This window comes from Lycium ferocissimum, chromosome 11 (assembly GCF_029784015.1).
Source record: "Lycium ferocissimum isolate CSIRO_LF1 chromosome 11, AGI_CSIRO_Lferr_CH_V1, whole genome shotgun sequence".
Taxonomy (NCBI): domain Eukaryota; kingdom Viridiplantae; phylum Streptophyta; class Magnoliopsida; order Solanales; family Solanaceae; genus Lycium; species Lycium ferocissimum.
This window is the reverse complement of record NC_081352.1, coordinates 30,981,315-31,002,864: the sequence shown is the minus strand read 5'-3', so window position 1 is coordinate 31,002,864 and position 21,550 is coordinate 30,981,315. Positions and strand designations below refer to the sequence as shown.

General features: G+C 32.6%; 1 protein-coding gene across 2 annotated transcripts; it reads right to left on the bottom strand.

Moving 5' to 3' along the window:
- Positions 1-15,566: 15,566 nt before the first annotated feature.
- On the bottom strand, positions 15,567-19,570 carry LOC132036218 (uncharacterized). Of its 2 annotated transcripts, XM_059426497.1 has the most exons (3): positions 17,844-19,570; positions 17,440-17,491; positions 15,809-15,951 (listed from the first exon to the last, which is right to left on the bottom strand). In XM_059426497.1, exons 1-3 carry the CDS (start codon positions 18,608-18,610, stop codon positions 15,943-15,945), a joined length of 828 nt encoding a protein of 275 aa, XP_059282480.1. In that variant the 5' UTR covers positions 18,611-19,570; the 3' UTR covers positions 15,809-15,942. The 2 variants fall into 2 exon arrangements, with proteins under 2 accessions (XP_059282479.1, XP_059282480.1); XM_059426496.1 differs by lacking the exon at positions 17,440-17,491 and having other exon boundaries at positions 15,567-15,951.
- Positions 19,571-21,550: the final 1,980 nt, after the last annotated feature.

Below are 21,550 nucleotides of genomic sequence, written 5' to 3'. Positions count from 1 at the left end.
TTCCATTTCATTACTTGAATCTTGTTTATGAAAATATTCATTGTCCAAGTTTTGGATTGAACTCTTGTTTTGCTTATGTATTGAACAATTTTTATTTCTAATGAAGTGGGTTAATGTTTTTCTATCAACTCTTCGTGCTTAAATGTCTCTTAATAGTTGCAAACATTATTTGTGCCTAAGTACTTTCACTTTGCTTGAGAAAGAAAGTGAGAAAGTTGGAAAAAAAGTAAGATAGCAAGGATTTGGGTCATTAAATCCATCTAATAACTTGAGAGCGTAGAGATAGCGATAGTTAACTTGGGGTTGAATTGATTGTGTTTAACATCACACTACTTAAGCGCTTTGAGAAAGCTTAGAGTGAAATTCATTGATTTGGTTGAGAGACTTTCAATGAGATTTTAAAATCATTATCTATTAACATAAACCCGCTCATAGTTGTAAAATTGTAAAATATATTGGATCGTTACTTGAGGTAATCTCCTATTCATCTTTGTGGCCATTGATCATTTTTACTTGCTTTCTAGTGTTAGTTTACATTTCCGCGATTAGTTATAATTCTCAAAAAAATCAAGATATTATCTATCGTTTGGCTTAAATAAGAAGTCGAAAAGTTCCTTACTTTCTTATTCGCCTATTATATTGTTCCCTGTGGGATCGACCCCGACTCATAGTTGGGTAAATTATATTATATACGACCGTGTACACTTTCTCTTCGAGGAGTGGATTTGGACGTTATCAACAACAAAAAAGAAAAGTAAGGCACTTAAATTGAGGCGGAAGGAGTACTACTTTTGAGTCCATTTCATTTTCTTTTATATATATATATATGTGTGTGTGTGTGTGTGTGTGTGTGTGTTCAAGAGCGACTAACACAGCAATGAATGTTTGTACCAAAAGTTATATAAATTGTACACTTTAACCAACTACTTTTTTATCCCACGTGGACATATGTCATAGTACTGAATATTTATTCTCTTCTCATGTATATACGTATGCACTTCAATTTAACTCTCCCACACAATTATTTCCTCCGTGCACTTTTACTTTTTCACTTTTGACTTTTCAAGTTCTTTAAGAATTAATAAATGAAGTACTCCCTCCGTCCCATATTACTCGGCCACATTACTAAACTGCTTTTTTTCCCACGTGGACATATGTCATAGTACTGAATATCTCTTCTCATTTATACACGAATGCACTTCAATTTTAATTCTCCGACACATATTTATTTCCTCCGTGCACTTTTACTTGTTCGCTTTTGATTTTTCAAGTTATTTAAGAATTAATAAATGAAATACTCTCTCCGTCCCATATTACTTTTTCACATTATAAAAATATATGTCCAAATTTTTGTTCATTTACAAAATCAAGATAAAATTAATTAAATATTTCCCATCTTACCCTCTCCGTCCCATATCACTTTGACACGTTACTAAAAATATATGTCCAAATTAGTTGTTCATTTACAAAACCAAGATAAAATTAATTAAATCTTTCCCATTTTATCCGTAGTAATAAATGTTCTTAAAAATAGTCAATTTTGATTAGAATGTATTTGTTGAAGAGAGATAGGGGTAAGATAGTAAAATACATATTTTATTTATGATTTCTTAAGGGTCGTGTAAAAGAGAAAGTGGCAAGTAATATGGGACGGAGAGATATATATTGTCACGACCCGACTAGGGGCCGCGCACGGGTACCGGGTTAACCACCGAGCACTACTCGCTCTATTACTCGTCTTGCCTTCATTCATAATATATGCTCACAATCATAGAAAGCTATTATCATTTGAAGAAATATTTACTTTTATAAACATAAGCCCTTCGACTATCAAAATAATATATATACATGCATATACATGAAAGCCGTGTGACCGTACTACCCACACATACGTATCTACGAGCCTCTACTGGTACTAGACATATGGACGGGACAGACCCCGTCGTGCCCAAAATATATGTACCAAAAATAATGTCTCAAGATAACACCTCGAATAAAGGAGGGCTCCGTCATCTGTGATAACTCCTATGGATCTACACCCGGGCTCTCCCCGCCTACTCGTGGGCATGAACACGATTCGAGGAAAAAGGACGTCGGTACGAACATTGTCTTTAGTATGTAAGGCATGAATGGAATGAACATAGTAGTAGAAATCATAAGACATAAGATGAGGACATAACCTTCGAATGGATACATTTTATACATATATCATACGTAGCATATCATATGAATTTCCATAGTATATACATTGTCATATCATACATACATCATCATACCATTCATGCATCATCGTATCATACATACACCATCATACCATTCATACATCATCATATCATTCATACTTCATCATCGTTAGCCCGCGTCCGTGTACCCATCATATGCAGCTCACTAGTGGTGATCATGTCTGGCCCTCTAAGCACGGTGTAGTCGCACGCAGCCCATTAGTGGTGACATGTCCGGCCTTCTAGGCGCGGTGGAATCATAGCAGCCTGCCGTAGCGGTGACATGTCCGGCCATGTAGGCACGGTGGAATCACAAGCAGCCCGCCTTAGCGGTGACATGTCCGGCCAATTAGGCGCGGTGGAATCATATCATCGTATACTCATCATCATACATTTCATAGGTATATTATAAGCTAAACATCATCATACATATCATAGACTTGTGATTATTAATTATCTTATAGGCATATCATGGCTTTATCATAACTTCGTGACATTATATATATATATATATATATATATATATATATACACATATATCATCAAAACATACATTGGGACTCGTAGGCAACTATAGCTATGTCGGGGTGACATAAGGTCGTGGAACCCCGATTACATTATGGAGTAATCAAATCATCGTATCTCACCTTGAAGGGACTAACATTTTAAGGTGAGTGTACATGAAAGAAGCACCGACGGAACCGTACTTAATCTTTTGACTTCGGGCATCATATCTCACTTTAGGATTCTATAGACTTTATCTCATCAACATCAATTATCATACTCAAGTTCCACCTCCTTTCTTTACCTTATACATATATAGCCTTCTTGTAATTACACTCATCGTCACCATTATCGTGCTCATAATATATCTCTTATCTTTATCTCATATGGCTATTCATGAATGTAGACTCCTAGTTCTTCGGTATTTAGGAAATTCCCGGGAAAGGTGGAAAATCATGCCTTGAAGGAAAGAGACTAACATCATAAGATAGGTCTAGCAATGAATAATAGCAAAGAATGCACGAAGGTCATTAGCTTTGTAGAAATTTTGTAATATAAGTTTTAGTATCTAGAGCTTGGGCTCATCATCATATTTATAACATACCTCTTAACTTTATCTCTATGCGAGCTCTTTATAACGTAGACTCATCATTTCCGATACATACATATGTGTAGAGAAGTCATAGAAAGATAGGAGGATTCATACCATGTAGTCATGCTTTAGAAAGAAAGGACTAGCCTTACATACCTTTGTCGTTTAACTACTCTGTTAGCACTGCTTCCTTAATGCTCACGTCTTTACCTTCAAGAGAGTTCGTATCGACATTAGCTAAACAATCATAAGAACATGTTTCTTAAAGCTAGAGAAAATTGGGCAGCGTTTCCTTTGTTTATACAACTTCCTCCATGTTCCATATCAACTCCCAAACGTTAATAACAACTATCACAATATCATAAACAACAATCATCATTTATTTGCATTGTCTACATTTGGTAATCCCCCTTCAATTCTCCAAAATCATGATCATAATTCACTATCATGTTTCTTCACATATAATACTTATTCCATGTTCTAAATGTCAATTATAACGTATTCATAGTCACAACATACCCATATTCATGATTCAATCCAAACTACTACTCAACACTCTGGCCAACATTGCCACATTTATGACCCATTTCACATATTCTTGTACCACCCAAGTGTTTCAACTTATTACTACTTTAAACACCACAGAGATTACCATGAAACTTACCTTAGATGATGGTAGAATAAGTCTTGAGCGGAGATTCCCTTCTTTACACCAAAAACCCTAATTCACCGCCCTTTTTGGGATTTCTTGGTTTAGATGACTTTGAAGTGTTTCACAAATCTTGATTCTTGTTGGTTTGATGAAGTTGATCATCAATTTTCCTTGAATTCTAGTAGATGAAGTGTATGGAATGTTCTAAAAGTCTTGAGAGAGATGAAGAAGTGTGTGGAATGAAATAAATGAAGTTGGGATCACGTTTATAAACTTGGAAGAGTTCGGCCGAAGTCGGGAGTTCCATGGACTGTTCCCCACGGTCGCGGGAACATGATGTCGTCCGTGTAGTTCCGGTCGTGGTTCACCACCAGCCAGCCACCATCTCTGCTGGTAGTTTTCACGGACCTATCTCCACGATCCGTACAAAGTTTCACGGTCGTGGAAATGCCGTGAAACTGAAACTCTTCGGTTGTTCCGTCGGCCCCGTTTACCCGATCCTTATGGAACCTTCTTAACATGCCTTGCTGTTACCACTTCATTAACAATCGCGGGGCGTTATAACTCTTCCCAAAACCTCATTAAGTTGTCATCAACTTGCTACTCATAAATCCTTTTCCATACTTATCGTATACATTGCCTTCTCTTGGCAACTTTCTCGCTTTAACATCGGATGTCTTTTGAATCTTACTTAAGGTCATCAAAATCATTACTTACTTATCGAAACATCATATACTTCGTGCTCTTCATTAGCCTACTCACTGTGCATCAACGAAAATTTTTCCGAGGTTTAACATATATTTTACCATAATATTCATATTTATTGATGTAAGTCTCAATAGCCTTGGAAAATGATATGAAAATGAGTCTCAATAGCCTTGGAAAATGATATGAAAATGAGTAATTAACGTGAAGGATAAAATTAATAATAAGAACAAAAATTTCTTTCTCTCGATATGTTAACATGGACAAGTAAAAGTGAACGGAGGTAGTGACTTTTATCCCTTTTTTCCTTCTTTTTCAATACTTTAAATGTGAAGAGAGGACGAACAATAGCAATGCAAATTTGTACTAAAAAGTTATATACATTGTACACTTTAACCAACTACTTTTTTATCCCACGTGGACATATGTCATAATATTGAGTATTTACTCTCTTCTCATGTATATACATATGCACTTCAATTTTAATTCTCCTACACATATTTATTCCATCCGTGCACTTTTACTTGTCCCCTTTTTATTTTTCACACTCTTTAATAATTAATAAATGAAGTATATATTTTATCATAATATCCATATTTATTGGTGTATAGTCTCACTAACCTTAGAAAATGATTTGAAAATGAATAATTAATGTGAAAGGTAAAATAAGAAGAAGAAAAAAAAAAAATTCTCCTGATATGTCAACGTGGACAAATAAAAGTGAAGGGAGGGAGTGACTTTTATCCTCATTTTCCTTCTTTGTCAATACTTTATTTATTTTACTCTCCTTTGCATTCTCTGATTGTTTTTTTTTTTTTTATATTTATAAAAGGGAAAAGGGTCAAATATACCCCTTTGCTTTAGTTTAATAGTTAAATATACCCTCCGTTAGTCAAAGTAAATAAATATACTCTTTCCGTTAGTCAAAGTAGATAAATATACCCCTTCCGTTAAGAAAGTACACAAATATACCCCTCAGTTAATAGAATCCCCAATTTCACCATTAATTATCCAATTTAACTTAAAAAAACACCCGTCCCGACCCGCAAATTAAATTCTTTCCACCCAAATATACCCACCAAAGACTACAACAGAATTCCAACACAACCAACACCACCACAACCAAGAATTATTTATAACCATCATAACCATGTCCCCGACATCACTATACAAAACAAAAAAAGATCATTCGATCTGTTAAATACATTCATTCCTTAATACAATATTGAATATCATATGCAAAATACCAGAGAAAGCATGAATGTCATCAGTCAAACATGATTATTATAATATTTCACACTTTATAAAATAATTAGGTATCCAACAGAGAGCCCACTCTTCTAATCTAGTAAAAAAAAAAATTTAAAAAAAATTACTATTATAGAAGAGTGGGTGAACGACGATCCAACCACTCTTCTAATATAGTAGAAGTAGAAATAATATTAGTACTCCCTTCGTCCCAAAATAAGTTATGCTTTTAGCTTAAAAAATCTATCCCAAAATATGTGTTACTGATTAAAGTTGGCAAGTGTTTTCAACTATGCTCTTAACGAAGTAATCTTCTTTAATATTGCTCAATTGTCAAAGAATCTACTCCCTCCGTTTCAATTTATGTCATATAGTTTACTGAGCACGGAGTTAATTAAGAAATAAAGGAAGTTTTTTGAATATTGTGGTCTAAAACAAGCCAAAGATTGTTGTGTGGTTATAATTCATCTCGTTTAGCGTAAAAGGTAAAGCTTAAAGTTAAATAATTTCCATATAAGGAAATGTATCATTCTTTTTGGGACAAACTAAAAAGAAAAGTGTATCACATAAATTGGGACAGAGGGTGTAATAAATATGGTAACTTAGTTAACTATATCTTGTACTTATTATTTTTCTTAATAGATGTGAAAAGAGCTAAAATGACACTTATTTTGAGACGAAGGGAGTAATAACTAACACTTAATTCGTAAATAGTGTGATATTTCTTGAAATAATAACATAGCTTTAATACAGGCATTAACAAAAGATCAGATAACACGAAAAATGATTAAGTTCAATAAAACTTTAATTAATTGGTCGAAGCATATACTCCCTCAGTTCACTTTAACTTGTCACTGTTTTGCTTCTCCATAGTCGATTTGATTAATTTTCAGAGCTAAATTGCATTAGATTATTTTAATATTTTAAAATTAAAATTTAGATGTTTGAAAATTATATTATAAGTTGCATTCATATTAATATGGGATAAGACACTATTACCCCGAATTTTTCGCCGAAGTTGCTACGACACACCTTACTTTTTCAGGGATCCTATTACTGCGGGAACTTTTTTAAAAAGGAATAATTACCACCCCTAGTAACGATATCTACTCTCTTGGGAGAGTGACATACATTCTCCTTGCCACATGTGTATTTATTTCTTTTCTATTTTTTTAATATTTTTCGCTTATGTGGCAATTTTATAAAAAAATTGAAAAATTGAATTTTCTTTAAAAATAATAAAAAATGGATTTAAAAAAAAAATAATCTGAAAATAGGATTTTTTTTAAATCCGTTTTTTTTTTAAAAAACAAATCTGAAAACACGGATTTTTTTTAAAATAAGGAAAAATTGGATTTTTTTTTAAATATGAAAAATTGGATTTTAAAAAAATGATTTTAAAATCTAGATCTTTATGATTTCATTTTTTAGAACACTTTTATTTTTCAAATAAAATTTGGATTATTTTTAAAAAAAAAATCTGGAAAAAGTGTTTTTTCTTGTCAGATGTGAAAAAACTGAATTTTATAAAATTTGGAAAAACTAATTATTTTTTAAGATGTGGAAAGACTATTTTTTAAAACTAAATCTAGATAACTAGATTTTTTTCATATATAGAAAAAAAATTAGTTTTCCACATTTTTCTTAAAAAAATCAGTTTTCTAGAATTATTATCTAAAAAAATGATTTTTTCATATTTTTTAAAAACAATTCAGTTTTTCATATTTTAAGAAAGTACAAATTTTTAATAAAAAAATTAAGTTTTCCACATTTTAAAAAAAAAAAATCAGTGTAGGAAAAAAGTTTAAACCTTAATGATAATTTATTAGGTGTAATCAAATGTGAAGTGCTCAATTAAAAAATGACACGTGTCAGATTTTGTGCTTCTCACTCTCCCAAAGAGAGTGAAATACACTCTCCTTGTCACGTCAGGGCTTAGGGTGGTAATTATTTAGTTTTAAAAAAGTTTAAGGGGGCAATAGAACCCCTGAAAAGGTAAGAGGTGTCGTAGCAACTTTGGTCAAAGTTTAAGGGGGTAACTGTGCCTTATCCCTATTAACATAATAAAAAATACTTTTTAAAAAGTAGGTCAAAGTCCATATAATTTGACAAGTAAAGTTCAAAAGTGAACTAAGGGAGTTTTTATTATATGCACTAACGATGTAAATCTAATTGCATGTAGTAATTTTCTATTTCAAAAGCAATCTTAAAGGGTCAGAATATACCCATAGTGTAAAAGATTTATTTACACTAACTTAAACCCTTTATAAATAGTCAATCTTCCACGCTTATACGCCTCTCCATATATAGGACATCTAAATTTAAGCATCATTGACATATAATGATTAGTTAAATAAGAGCATTACTGTAAAATGAAGTGAAATCTAGTTGCATGCAAAGAAAAAAGAAGATTACAGAACCCGTAAAGTTCAAATTTTGAAATTTTGAATCTGCTTCTATATTCAGCTAACTTATTTGATTAAGCATCTCGAAAATCTTTGAGGCTGAGTGACTGAGGAGAAAAGTGACAGGGCAATATAGAAGCTAACAAACCAAAAATCAGATGAGGATAAATTATGTGACAAATCTAGTGTATAAGTTATGGGCTCACACTACAACATAAGGCATATATAACTACAAAATCTTAGCTATGAATTTAAAAATCGTAGCCCTACATAAAATGTGCACAAAAAATTGAATTTCATAGCTATCTACAAACTCGTAAAATTTCTTAGCCACGAAAATTTAATTGACAAAGCTAATTTCTCATTTTTGCTATGATTGCTAACCATCGTGGCAATAATTACCTAAATAGCTACAACTTTATTGCTACAATAAAATTTTGTAGCTGATCATAAGTTTCTGTCACGAAATAGAAGTTACTGTAGCAATAGTCACCTTTTAGCCACAATAAATTATTTGAAACAAAATGTTGTAGCTAAATAGATGTTTTTGCTTCAAGATATAAAAAATTGTGGCAATAGCTAAATGATATAGCCACAGATCTTTTGCTATACTAAAATTTCGTGGCTAATCATTAACTGCTGCCACAAGTTGAAATTTATTGTAGCAGTAGTAACCTTTTAGCCACAATAAATTATTTGAAACTAAATGTTGTAGCTATTTAGATACTTTTGCTTCAAGATTAAAAAAAAAAAAATGTGGCAATAGTTAAATCATATAGCCAGAGATCTTTTGCTATAGAAAAATTTCATAGCTAATCATTAACTTTTGCCACAAATTGAAACTTATTGTAGCAATACTAACCTTTTAGCCACAAAAAGTTATTTTTTAAAAATATTGTAGCTAAACAATTATTTTTGCTTTGAGTGCTAAAAATCTGTGGCAATAGTCACCTTAATATCCATAATTATTTATAATGACAAAGTGATATAGCCATGGGTTTATTGTTGTGATAAAATTTCGTAGCTAATCATTATTTTTTTACTATGAGTTGAAATTTGTTGTAGCAATAGTAATCTTTTAGCCAAATTAAATTATTTGAAACAAAATCTTATAGCTAAATAAATATATTTTTTTAAGTTATATTTGAGAAAAAGTGAAAATAATTTTCTTAATAATTACAATTCTTTAGCATGATAAAATGAAAAACCACAAACTTAGAGTGACAATAAACTTCCATAAATTACTATAATTTTTTGTGTGTACGTGAGGTTACCATTGCGATAATAGTATTTAAACCAAAATAAATTAACTTTAATAAATCACTAATATGTTTGCAACGACTACGAAAATCATGATAAGAGATGGTCTAACAAGGTTAAGTCATGAAAAGAAATTAAATATAAAAGTTAGATTTTTCCTAAAAGATAGAAAATTTATTGTATATAGATTAAAGAATCTAATAGCTTTCAGTAAAACAAAATAGAATAAGCAACAGACAAATTATGTAATTAAACAACACTCTTGCTAATCATATATAGCGATAGTTTGGGTTTTTTTTTTTTTTTTTTGGGGGGGGGGGGGGGGTTTCTATTAGCTACGAGCAATGTATCGACATATTAGCAACGGAGTTCGTAGCAAATTCCGGCTTTTTATATGGTGTTTAACTCGGACCTTGAATATTTGTTAAAAGACTCACGAAACAAGTAAAATAATAGATTCTGAACTGGATAATCGAGCTGTTATATATCTCGAAGTTGAACTCATAAATTTTGAAACTCCAATCAAGCCTCTATGCATATAACTTGTTTGGTTGAGCAGCTCGAAATCTCTGAGGCTGAGTGATGGAGAAGAAGAATGACAGGACAATTCAATAGCTTTATCTCGGAACCTGTTATGTATGAAATTTTTTATTAAATAAGTATAAATAATAGATTTTGAACCTGATAAATCAATCGCGAGCTATCATAGAATTCCGAGCTTGAACCCCTAAAGTTTAAACCCTCAATCCGCTTTTATATATGGACAACTAACTTGTTTGGTTGAGCATCTCTAAAACAGTTTAGGCTGAGTGATTGAGGAGAAGAATGGCAGGGCAATTCTCCTTTGGCAAAAATAATATAATGTCATGCAAAATATATGGGGTTTGCATGCATATATAGATTAATTCGTTTGCCAAAGGAGAATTGCACTGTTATTTCTCACTTCCCATTTGCTTCAATGCTTAGATTTTAAGCTTATTCTAAGCAATCTCATGCATGCATGCTTGATTTTCCAAATAAAATGAAGAGAAGGCTATATATAAGGGTGGTATATTGGTTTGCACCATAGTTAATTTGGATATGCCAAGGGAAAGAGGAGGGATATTATTGGTATATGCTTTGTTTAGGAATTCCTTTAAAGGCACTTGGAAGACATAAGAAGTATTGACCTTTTCTTTTTCTCTCTTTTGGTGATTTAGATGCTTTTTAGTACCATAAATATTATATTGGAATCTCCTTACAAAGACTTGCAGAAATTCCTATTCATAAATTCAGCTCGTTTTAATCTATGTGTCTTATTTTCTTTTTAATGCTGTCTTTTTATATTAAGTAATTTCTTGGTTCAAAGTTTTCATTTTACTTCTAGTGACATTCTCTTATAGAAATGAAATGACATTATTAAAGATTGCAAGATTCATTTGATATGTTATATCATAATTGACCCTTTCATTTTTCCTTTGCTTCGAACGCTATTGTAATTTATTTGGTGTAAATACCTGATAGAAGTAAGCTTTTACCTGCACAAAATTGCAGTTTGTAACTTGCTTACTAATCTCAAAGAAGAAATTGCCTTCTCATTAAAGAGATGGGCGTTGATAGAAGAGAATGTGTTATTGAATCTTAGGAATGTGCTCTTTTTATTTTATTTTTAATTTTTTTTTTTTTTGAGTTTTGAATTGTCTCCTATTCTTTTTTTACCTGTGAGAGTTGTGGGAATTCATAAAGTAGATATTCTTGAGACCCACCACTGAACATATCAAAGACCACAATGAAATTAATGAACAATGGACCATAATATGTACTTCATTTCGAGGAATGTCAAAAACAAAAACAATGAGTTCATAGAAGAGAATGTGCCATTGAATCTTAGGAATGTGCTCTTTTCTTTTTTTTTTTTTTTTTTTTTTGAGTTTTGAATTATTATTAATTTTTTTTTTTTTTTTTTTTACTTGTGACAGTTGTGCGAATTCATAAATTAGATATTCTTGAGGTAAAATTGAGCCACATGCAAGTTCAGATGCTTCGACTTCAACTATTTTTTCATGTCTCTATTTAATTCTTATTCATGTCTCTTGGAATAGTAAAGAGTCAGCAACTCAACTCTTTGTCTCAAAATTGAGCTGTACAATTCAAGACACATGCCTTAAACATCAAGAAAATGTAATTAAGTCAGATACCTTCATGCAATTTTAGGCCTTCAGGGTGTGTTTGGTACTATGGAAAATGTTTTTCTCATAGTAATAAGTTAGTGCCTTAGTACTTATTTTCTATGTTTGGTAAGTAAGCAGAAAATATTATCTCAAAAGCATTTATATAGAATCTAGGCAAACTCTATGAGGCTCGGGTAGTGGGAATGGGGTAAGGGTGTTGGGAGGAGGTGGGTGTGGGGTGTGGGGATATGAGACAATCAGCGTGGAATGCCATTTGTAAAACTTGTTTTCCCAATTTTCACCAGAGAAGTTATTTTCATAATATATCTAAAGAACTTATTTTCTTAAAGAAAACTATTTGCCACAATATTTTGACCAACCAAACACTAGAAAAAACATTTTCCTATCCTTTCTCTCTCAAACTTTCTAATCTTAAGTCACTAAGGGGTCGTTTGATTGGAAACAAGTTATCACACTACAGAAAATAAGGTTTTAGTGACGATCCTCTATGGGGGGCTACTTTCCAAAGATAAGTGTTAATGTAGATTAGTTAGTTGTGCATCAAGAGAACCTTAAATCATATTTTTTAAGTTGAAAGAATTATATAGATTCTCCACAAATTCAAAATTCATGCTTTGTCAATAGTCACTGAAAAATTATTTCTTGTAAAATACATTTAAGTGGGAAAGAATGTGCTAAGATTTTGCACTTCAAAATTCAAATGCATGATTCCTTAAGACTTGTAGTCAGAGTATATGCTTTAACATATACTCCAATGAAAAAATACTACATTTTCCACCTTGCTATAAAAGGGTTTCATAGTATTAGAAATGTTCATAAAATCAAAGCAATTGGTGAAGAGAGACTTCAAACTATGTGTGGATGCATTAGTGGGCTAATATTCTTTGGCAAATAGCCACATCTTCACTATTAATTTGGTGCAAGTTTGGTCATTAATTGCCAAAGAAGATTTGCCCCATAATTCTGCCACACAATATTATATTAGTCACTTCAACGTTATTTGCAACAAAAAAGGTAAAAACATTGTTTTTAGTTTTCTCAATATATGTATCTATTTGTGCGAAAGAATCCAAGCACCTAAATCCAAAACCTTACGGGAACAGGTGGAGTGGCCCAAAATAGTATATACACATCTAAACATCTGAACACAACTGATGAAGGATAAATGAGTTTTCTAACACCCTCCCGCACGTGTAAGCTGTAGCTAGGCTAGTTCTTAGGTTCTTAGGTTTTTTTTTTTTTTTTTTGGTTTACACGAATTATTTGATTTCTTTTTTTTTTTTTTTTTTTTTTTTGAAGTAGGAAGAGAGTGGGATGGTTCGAACAAAATTGGGCTCAATATGCTAATGATTGGGCCTGCAACAAGAGGAAGACAAATTGGGCAAATGAAAAAAATATCAACACCCCTTTTTTAAGTAGAGCATGTTTGCACATGTTACGTTATAACTTATTTTCTTTACTAGGTAAATAGTGAAGAGGGTAAACAATACAAAAAAATAAGTTCAAGGGGGGTAAATAATACCAAAAACAAGTTCCGGGGGAGGGGGGGGTGGGGGTGGAGGTGGTGGGGGTAATAGACCCCAGCATAGTTTAGGTGTGTAGTAGGTAATTTTACCATAATTTAGGAGTGTTTCTACGTATTATCCCTTTATGTTATATACAATGATGTGGTAAAGATTCTTTTTTAAATTATTAATGAATTTTTAACCCGTGATAGCACATTGAAATCCTTAGGCACGACCATCAACAATATTGCAGTATCACTTAGACGTATCAGCTTAGTTATTCTTATCAAACTACTTACTTGCATATGTAGCTTCACAATTGACTTCCGCCTATGATCTATTCTAAGGACTAACCTAATTTGATTTATAAATCTTCATTCTTTGCTGAGGAATTCGAGATGACTTGATCGTTGAAGTTTGTTAGCATGTAATGTTATTTAGAGACTTGTCTCTCCTATTTGCTTATCAATATTCTCGTGCATTGGATTAGGAATAGAATGGCATAGTCGACCCAAAAATGGATGGTGGTATATGTAGAGCGAATCCCAATTCTCAAGTGGATGTCGGTTGAAATGATGTGATGCAAGTGAATGTCTATGAAAAAGTTGTAGTAAAATTACATTTTTTTCCGTTGTCGGTCAATCTATCATTCAATCACACAAGCAACGTTGTCACTGTTCTTTGCAGTAAAATTCAAGATGGTTTTCCTTTAGTCTTCTCTCTCTCAAGACTATTACATGGACAAAAGAGTGATATAATGCACCACAAACCGGTAGCCAATTTTTTTTTTTTTTTTGGTCATGATTCCACATTGCCCAAAAATGTAGGCATCATTTATAGTCGAACCAACACCTATTGATCTAACATAATTTCAAATTATCTACTTTTAATACCTCCCTTGTTAAATAAAATTACCTCATAACCCCTTCAAATGATGAAACATTGAACAATAATGCGACCATCAAGTATTCCTTTTACTATCTTGAATAGTCCTAGCTGTCCCCATCAAGAAAAAGTTTTAGTTTTTCTTAACATTACCATATAAACTTTGTTTTAATAACGGCGCGCGCGTAACTACTGTGCTTGGTAATTTTATTGGGTCGTGTTATCTCTCCCTAGTACAAGCATCGAGGTCAAGCTGCTGCCGAGCGAGCGGATCGAAGAAATCACACCGTTTGAAACCTGATCTCCCATGATTTTCATTCATTTGGTTGTCTGCTATTCCACACCTCCCACCAACACAAGTACAATCAGCTTGCGCACACCTTGAATACTATATCTGATACTTGCTACCCCCCACCAACACAAGAATCAGGTAACTACGACCAACAAGGCTTAGGCAGATGAGAAGAAATACCTAGTTTGAACTTCGATCTTCCTTAATGTTTACTCACTTCATTGATTGCTATGCTACACATCCCACCAAAGACAGTACAATCTAGCTTAGACACACCTTGAGTGTTCCAGCACTTACTACCTCCCACCAGCAAAGGAACCAAGTAACTCTACCGAATAAGGCTTAGGCAAATAGGAAGAAATACCTAGTTTGAACTCTAATCTCCCTTAAGTTTCACTCAACTTCGTTTATCACTATGCTACAACTCCCACCAGCACAAGCATAATCCAGCTTACACACACCTTGAGTATTCTAATACTTGCTACCTCCCACAAGCACCAAGTAACTCTGACCAATGAAGTTTAGGCCGATAAGAAAAAATCATCTAATTTGAACTCTAGTCTACCATGATTTTACCTTGTCATTCGATGGTGGAGGTAGAATTTTCATCTAGAGGGTTTATCATTTACTACATACACGTAAAAAAATATATTTTGTCCTTATATATACAGTGTGTTTTTGGGCAACAGGAGTTCAGATGAACCCCTTCTGCCTCTCTAGCTCTGCCACTGTGTTCATTGACCACTATAACACATCCTTGAGCTCTTAACACACACTATAATTACCCTGCCGCCTTTGTATTTGGATAGCTTATTCGCATCACTTCTGAAGCATCATGTCCTTTTTTTTTTTTTTAATTAATTCCTTCAGTTTGCAGCCTAAATATAATATTCAAGTCAACTAGCTCAACAAAGATTCTCAAAAACACCTGTTCAGAGACATTAGAGCTTACTTTCCCAAAGGGCAAAACGAAATAGGCATCATATGTTGCTTTTAGCATGCAAGTTTAAATAAAGAAAGTTTCCTTTGAGGAAACAGAACTCAGGCCTGTACAAGATTTAAAAGGTTAGATGAAGATCATCTCACATTAATAAAACTACCAACTGCAATATAAAACCATTAAAATGCAAAAGAAGAAATTCATAACATGTGCTGAAACTTTACACAGCAAAAGGCTAAATTGGCTGACAGTATTAGCCCTTCTTCATTTAGTGTCCGAAATATTCATAAGTCAGCAAGAAATTTGGCCAAATCAATGAGGAAGTAAATATATATACCCTTTTTACCTCATCAAAACATATTTACACGGAAAAACCATGGCAACACAAATGATATTACCAGGCACGCCATTAAGAAGTTACAGAATGGCTGCCCACGCCAGCAACCTCTAGTCGTTTCGGTTGAACCAGTACCACTTGCAGTAGATCTCGTATCATTCCACTCTTCAATAAATCTGTTATCACTGACACCAGTAACACTTTGTGCAACCTCCCCGCAAATTTCACATACTCTACACAAAAAAAAAAAAAAAAAAAAAAAAAAAAAAAAAAAAAGAGAGAGAGAGAGAAATAACAAAATCAGTACTGTGGAATATACTGGTCCGGAACTTCAAAATTTTAGTGAACAAAACAGTAAAGCGTTCTAATGGCTGACCTTTTTTTAGTTTTTTTTTTTTTTTTCCCCGTTTAAATGCTCACCGTGTAAGGTGAAGTATACTAGGAAAGTGATGTCCTGTCAAGCAACTCAATTACCATTATGAATTTTTAAAAATGAGTTCCCCAATACTGAAGCATCAAATAAGCACACTGACTAGAAATAAGCTATGCCACTCCAAATGACGGGATAGCAAGTGCTTGCTGAAATAAGCAGCAGTAATCATTTTAACAAGTCTGTTCTGGCTTTCTTTCATGGCACAAACCAAAGTTTACCTATTCTCTACTAGAATCGGCACATTTGGACTGTGCACAAGAATAACCTAGGCAGAATAGAATGAATGAAATGCTTAGTTCTTGTAGAAATTAGATAGAAGGTGTTAAGGTAATGGCTAGAGTATTCATGAATAACTCAGTGGTTATAGTAGTATACCAGGATTAGAAGGAAGGGTTGACAAAGTGTGACGCTCCTGATCGAGGGCGGGTCAAGCAGGAATGACAACATAGCTTTTAAGGGTAGCATAGGTTTTAAGGGTTCTCCCCAATGCAGTATTTTTTATACGGATCAACTTCTGAACCCATAATCTCAGACATTCAATGAGTTCATTGCTAAGAATCTTAAAGGCTGAACCCAGCGCGGTTAAATCGTGAATCTCTGTCAAAGACACTTCCCTATTCTTATTTTAAACACTAATGCATGACAATGCAAATTGTCCATAGATCACTATTACAAACCAATTAGACAATGCTTTGAGAAAAATGCAGTGTAGCTTCGTCATCAGAATATTTGAAGACAAAACCAAAAAATTTATCAGCATCCCGTTTAAAGACAACCAAAAAGCATGTAAATCTCTCTACTATTACAATTGCTGAGGATCTCAAATAACATGAATTTTGGCAGTTGGCACAAATTGTAAATTTGAACCTAATGGTGACCAATTCAAAGTTCAAACTAAGAGCATGCCAGTTATTTGCAAAAACATAACTTTTAACTAGAAAATTTCTGCTGTAGAAAATGACAAAGATGGTCCTTTATGTTTAACAGTAGGTTCAAAATAGTCCCTTAAGTTTGCACTTAATAGTTTTGGTCCTTTAAGTTCGCCAAAAGTTAACACTTTTGGTAAACTATTTAAGAACTCTATTTGTTAGATTTGATGGAAACAGTGGGAAAAAAAAAAGATTTAACTATAAACACTAAGAAAGTCCCATCAAATCCTAAAATATGCAACACAAAAAATCTACACTAGACACTAAAAAGATATAAAATATAGTATAAAACATACCTCAAAAAGCTGCACTAGACTCTAGAAATAAATTAAAAATAGCAGAAACTACAAAAATCGTACCTCCGAACGTGAGTTCCCGCTACTTTTCTTTTTCTCATAGTCCTCGTTAAATCTAGGAAACAGAGTTAGGTAAATATTTGACAGAGACTAAAAGTGTTAAATTTTTGGAAAACTTAATGGACCAAAACTAGTCAGTGCATACTTAAGAGACTATGTCGAACCTACCCTCAAACATAATGGACCATTTTCGGCACTTTCTCTAGAAATATAAGTCAAAGTATAAACTATTCTCATCCATAGCCTATAAACAGGAACCTATCTTCACCAGGAAAAAACATCAATAAGATCAAAGTAAGCAACAACACATATTATCATCAGTTGAAGAACCATAAATCACGTTAAGAATGACAATAAACTAGGAAAAAACAGATGAGTCTGAAGCAAAGAACAAAAATAATAATTACCTGTTTCCTTTAAGCTTAAACCAAGCCTCAGCACAATGAGAATGCACAAATCCAAGCTCTCCTTTACAACCACAACCAAGTTCAATCAAATCCACCAAATTTTTCTCATCAGCTTCATATGTACTCAAATGGCAAATCCTACACACCCTTTGGGTTTCCCCTTCAAAATCCTCTCCCAATTTCCCATCACACTTCACATCAATTACAGTCGAAAAATCATCACCCTTTTTCAATTCCTTCACTTTCACCTCATTCCCACCCGACACGTTACCCTTCATATCCGAATTTCCCTCTTCATCACCAATTCTTGATTTTTCAGCTTCATATGTACTCAATTCGTAAATTCTACACACCCTTTGACAATCCCCATCAAAATCCTCTCCCACACCTCGCTTCAAATCCTTCTCTTTCACCTCACTCCCACCCGATCCGTTTCCCTTCCTACCCGAATTTCCCTCTTCACCGCCAATTCTTGATTTTTCAGCTTCATTTGTACTCAAATGGGAAATTCTACACACCCTTTGGCTTTCCCCTTCAAAATCCTCTCCCAACTTCCCATCACACTTCACATCGATTACACACGAAAAATCATCACCTTTCTTTAAATCCTCATTCCCTTTCGACCCATTTCCCTTCTTATCCGAATTTCCCTGTTCCCCGCCAATTCTTGATTTTTCAGTTTCCCGATCTTCATCCAATCTAATAGTGATTACAGTCTCAGGAACATCATCAACTTTCTGATTCAGTACATCCATTTCCTTATCCATAACTTCCTCAAAATCTCATTCAAGCAATCAATCAAACACCCTACGCGCAAAAATAAAGTCGCCAACCAGCTACAAATTCTTAAATTCAACCCTCTTTCCTTCTAATCAATTTAATCAAACACTAAAAAGGGTCAACAAATCAGTTCTCTTTATCCACAATTTCCCCAGAATTTCATTCAAACAATTCATCAAACACCTTATGTGCAAACACACAATTCAACAATTTGGCCCTTTTTCCCTCTAATCAATTTAATCAAACACTAAAAAGGGTCAACAAATCAGGTCTCCTTATCCACAATTTCCTCAGAATTTCATTCAAACAATTAATCAAACACCTTATGTGCAAACACAAAATCCAACAATTTGACCCTCTTTCCCTCTAATCAATTCAATCAGACACTAAAAAGGGTCAACAAATCAGGTCTCTTTATCCACAATTTCCTCAGAATTTCATTCAAGCAATCAATCAAACACCTTATGCGCAAACTCAAGTAGCACAAAATTCTCACATTCAGCCCTTTATCGCTCGAATTAATTCAATCAAACAGTAAAAAAGGTCAACCAATCAGTTGTAATACAAACAAGATTAAACACTTATATCCCTTACAATTAAAACAAAAACAAATATTTCCTCAAAGTTTGCTTCAAGCAATTAATCAAACACCTTATAGGCAAAATCATAACTCCTTATATTCAGCCCTTTGTCGCTCGAATTAATTCAATCAAACACTATAAAGGGTCGTCAAATATGATGTAATACAAACAAAATCAAACACTTAGATTTGCTCAGAATTTCATTCAAACAATTAATCAAACACTTTATGGGCAACTAAGTAGCCAAATCAGAAAGTGATATAAATAGGGATAAGAGGTAGAGTGAAAAATGGATGAAAATTGAAGTCTTCTATGTTCTGTCGAACTATTTATGGAAAGTGAATTTGGGTGGACTGATTCTGTAGAGTTTATTAAAAAAATAAAAAATAAAAATAAAAAAGTCCACTTAGCCATTTACACGTTTTTAAAAAAAATAATAATTCTTATTTTTTAGATAATTTGATTAAATTATTTTTAATTAAATAGATATTGATATTTGATCGTATAACACTTAATAGAGATAAATATAAAAAAGCAAGGTTAACTGTTCCTTGATTTGCTAATTAGATGCTTTTGTTAATAAAAAAAAAAGGCTAAGTGTATTTTTTTTTTTTATATCCAGACGGAGTATTAAAGAAGTAAGCTTTTTTGTTTTGTTTATATATGGAAAGTCGTTAAACTGGTTTGCATAAATGAGAAGGAAGGGGTTGTTTGGTTTGAAGACAAGTATGGTGTGATTAATTATACTGAGATTAGTTATTATTCCCTCCATTTATTTTTATTTGTCTACTTTAAACTTTTTATGCTGTTTAAGAAATAATAAATAAAGTGTATAATTTATCAATGTGCTCATATTAATTGGTACATATTTTTATTGAATTTGAAAAATAATTTGAAGTGAGTAATTAATTTTATGAGTAAAATAGAAAAAAATATCTTTTTTTGACAAGTAAAAGTGAAAATGAAAATTTTTAGAATCTTTGACGTGTAAAAGTGAACAGAGGGGGTATGTTGTTATTATTTTTTATTTGTTGTATTAAAAGTAACATACATTGCATAATTTTTAAGAATAAGCTTTTTATTTGCGAAAATATCCTCCATCTTATTTAGTAGCAAAAGAGTTTGAGGTACCTCAGGGATAATTCTGTCATTTTCTCTAATTAGGAATAACTAATCTAGGTAGTATTATTCCACCATCTGACAAGGGTAACTTATCCCGACACTATTTCTAACTCTGGTATAATTTATTCCAAAACTAATAACCAAACAATGTATAAGACAGTATTAAATTTTTATCATGAACTATTTATGCTTATCCAACATATCAAACAACCACTAAAATCCCTTAAAAGAAAAACAAAAAACAAGAAAAGGGATAACTTATAACTAATCAGAATCAGAAAGTGATAAATATGGATAAGGGGCAGTGAAAAATGGATGAAAATTGAAGACTTGTACGTTCTGTCGAACTCTATATATTGAAAGTGAATTTGGCTGGACTGATTCTGTAGAGTTTATAATTTATTTATTTTAAAAATTGTTTTTATTACATGGGGGTAGGAGAATGGGGAGGGGATTATAACGTGAGGATTCGAATCCTTATCAACAGGGTGAAAGTTCAGGTAGCCAATCAACTAAACTACTATATCCTTACATCTGTAGAGTTTATAAGTATTAAAGAAGTAAGCTTTTTTGTTTTGTTTATATATGGAAAGTCATTGAATTGGTTTCCATAAATGAGAAGTAAGGGGTTCTTTTGTTTGAAGACAAGTTATGTTGGAATTAATTATACACATATTAGTTATGATGAAATTAGTTATTTTGGTATTATTTTTTATTGACTGTTTGGTTTGTTGTACTAAAAATAACATGCACTATATAATTTTTAATAAGAAGCTGTTTGTTTGCGAAAATATCGTCCGCCTTATTTTGAAGAAAAAGAGTTTGAGGGGCCTCAGAGGTACTTTTGACATTTTTTATTTTTTATCAGAGGGAAACTAATCCAGGTACTATTATTCCATCATCTGGCAGGAATAACTTATCTCAGTGCTATATCTAATCCTGGTATAAAATCAAAACTAAAGGGGATTACTTGATGTTCAAGGCAATGATAACTAATCAGAAAATGATACTCCCTCTATCTTAATTTATGTGATACACTTTTTTTTTTAGTCTGTCCCAAAAATAATGATACGTTTCTATATTTAGAAATAATTTAACTTAAAACTTCCTCTTTTAGCATTAATGAAATTATTTACAACCACTCAAATATCTTTAGCTTATTTTAAATCATAAATTTTAAAAATCTTCATTTATTTCTTAAATTTAATGTCTAATCAAATTATA

Bases quoted from the DNA above. Each gene is read 5' to 3' on its own strand.
- LOC132036218 (XM_059426496.1), bottom strand. From the start codon at position 18,610: ATGGATAAGGAAATGGATGTACTGAATCAGAAAGTTGATGATGTTCCT. The intron at 15,952-17,843 runs GTAATTATTATT...TTTTTTGTGTAG, and splicing joins TTTAAGCTTAAAGGAAACAG to AGTATGTGAAATTTGCGGGG.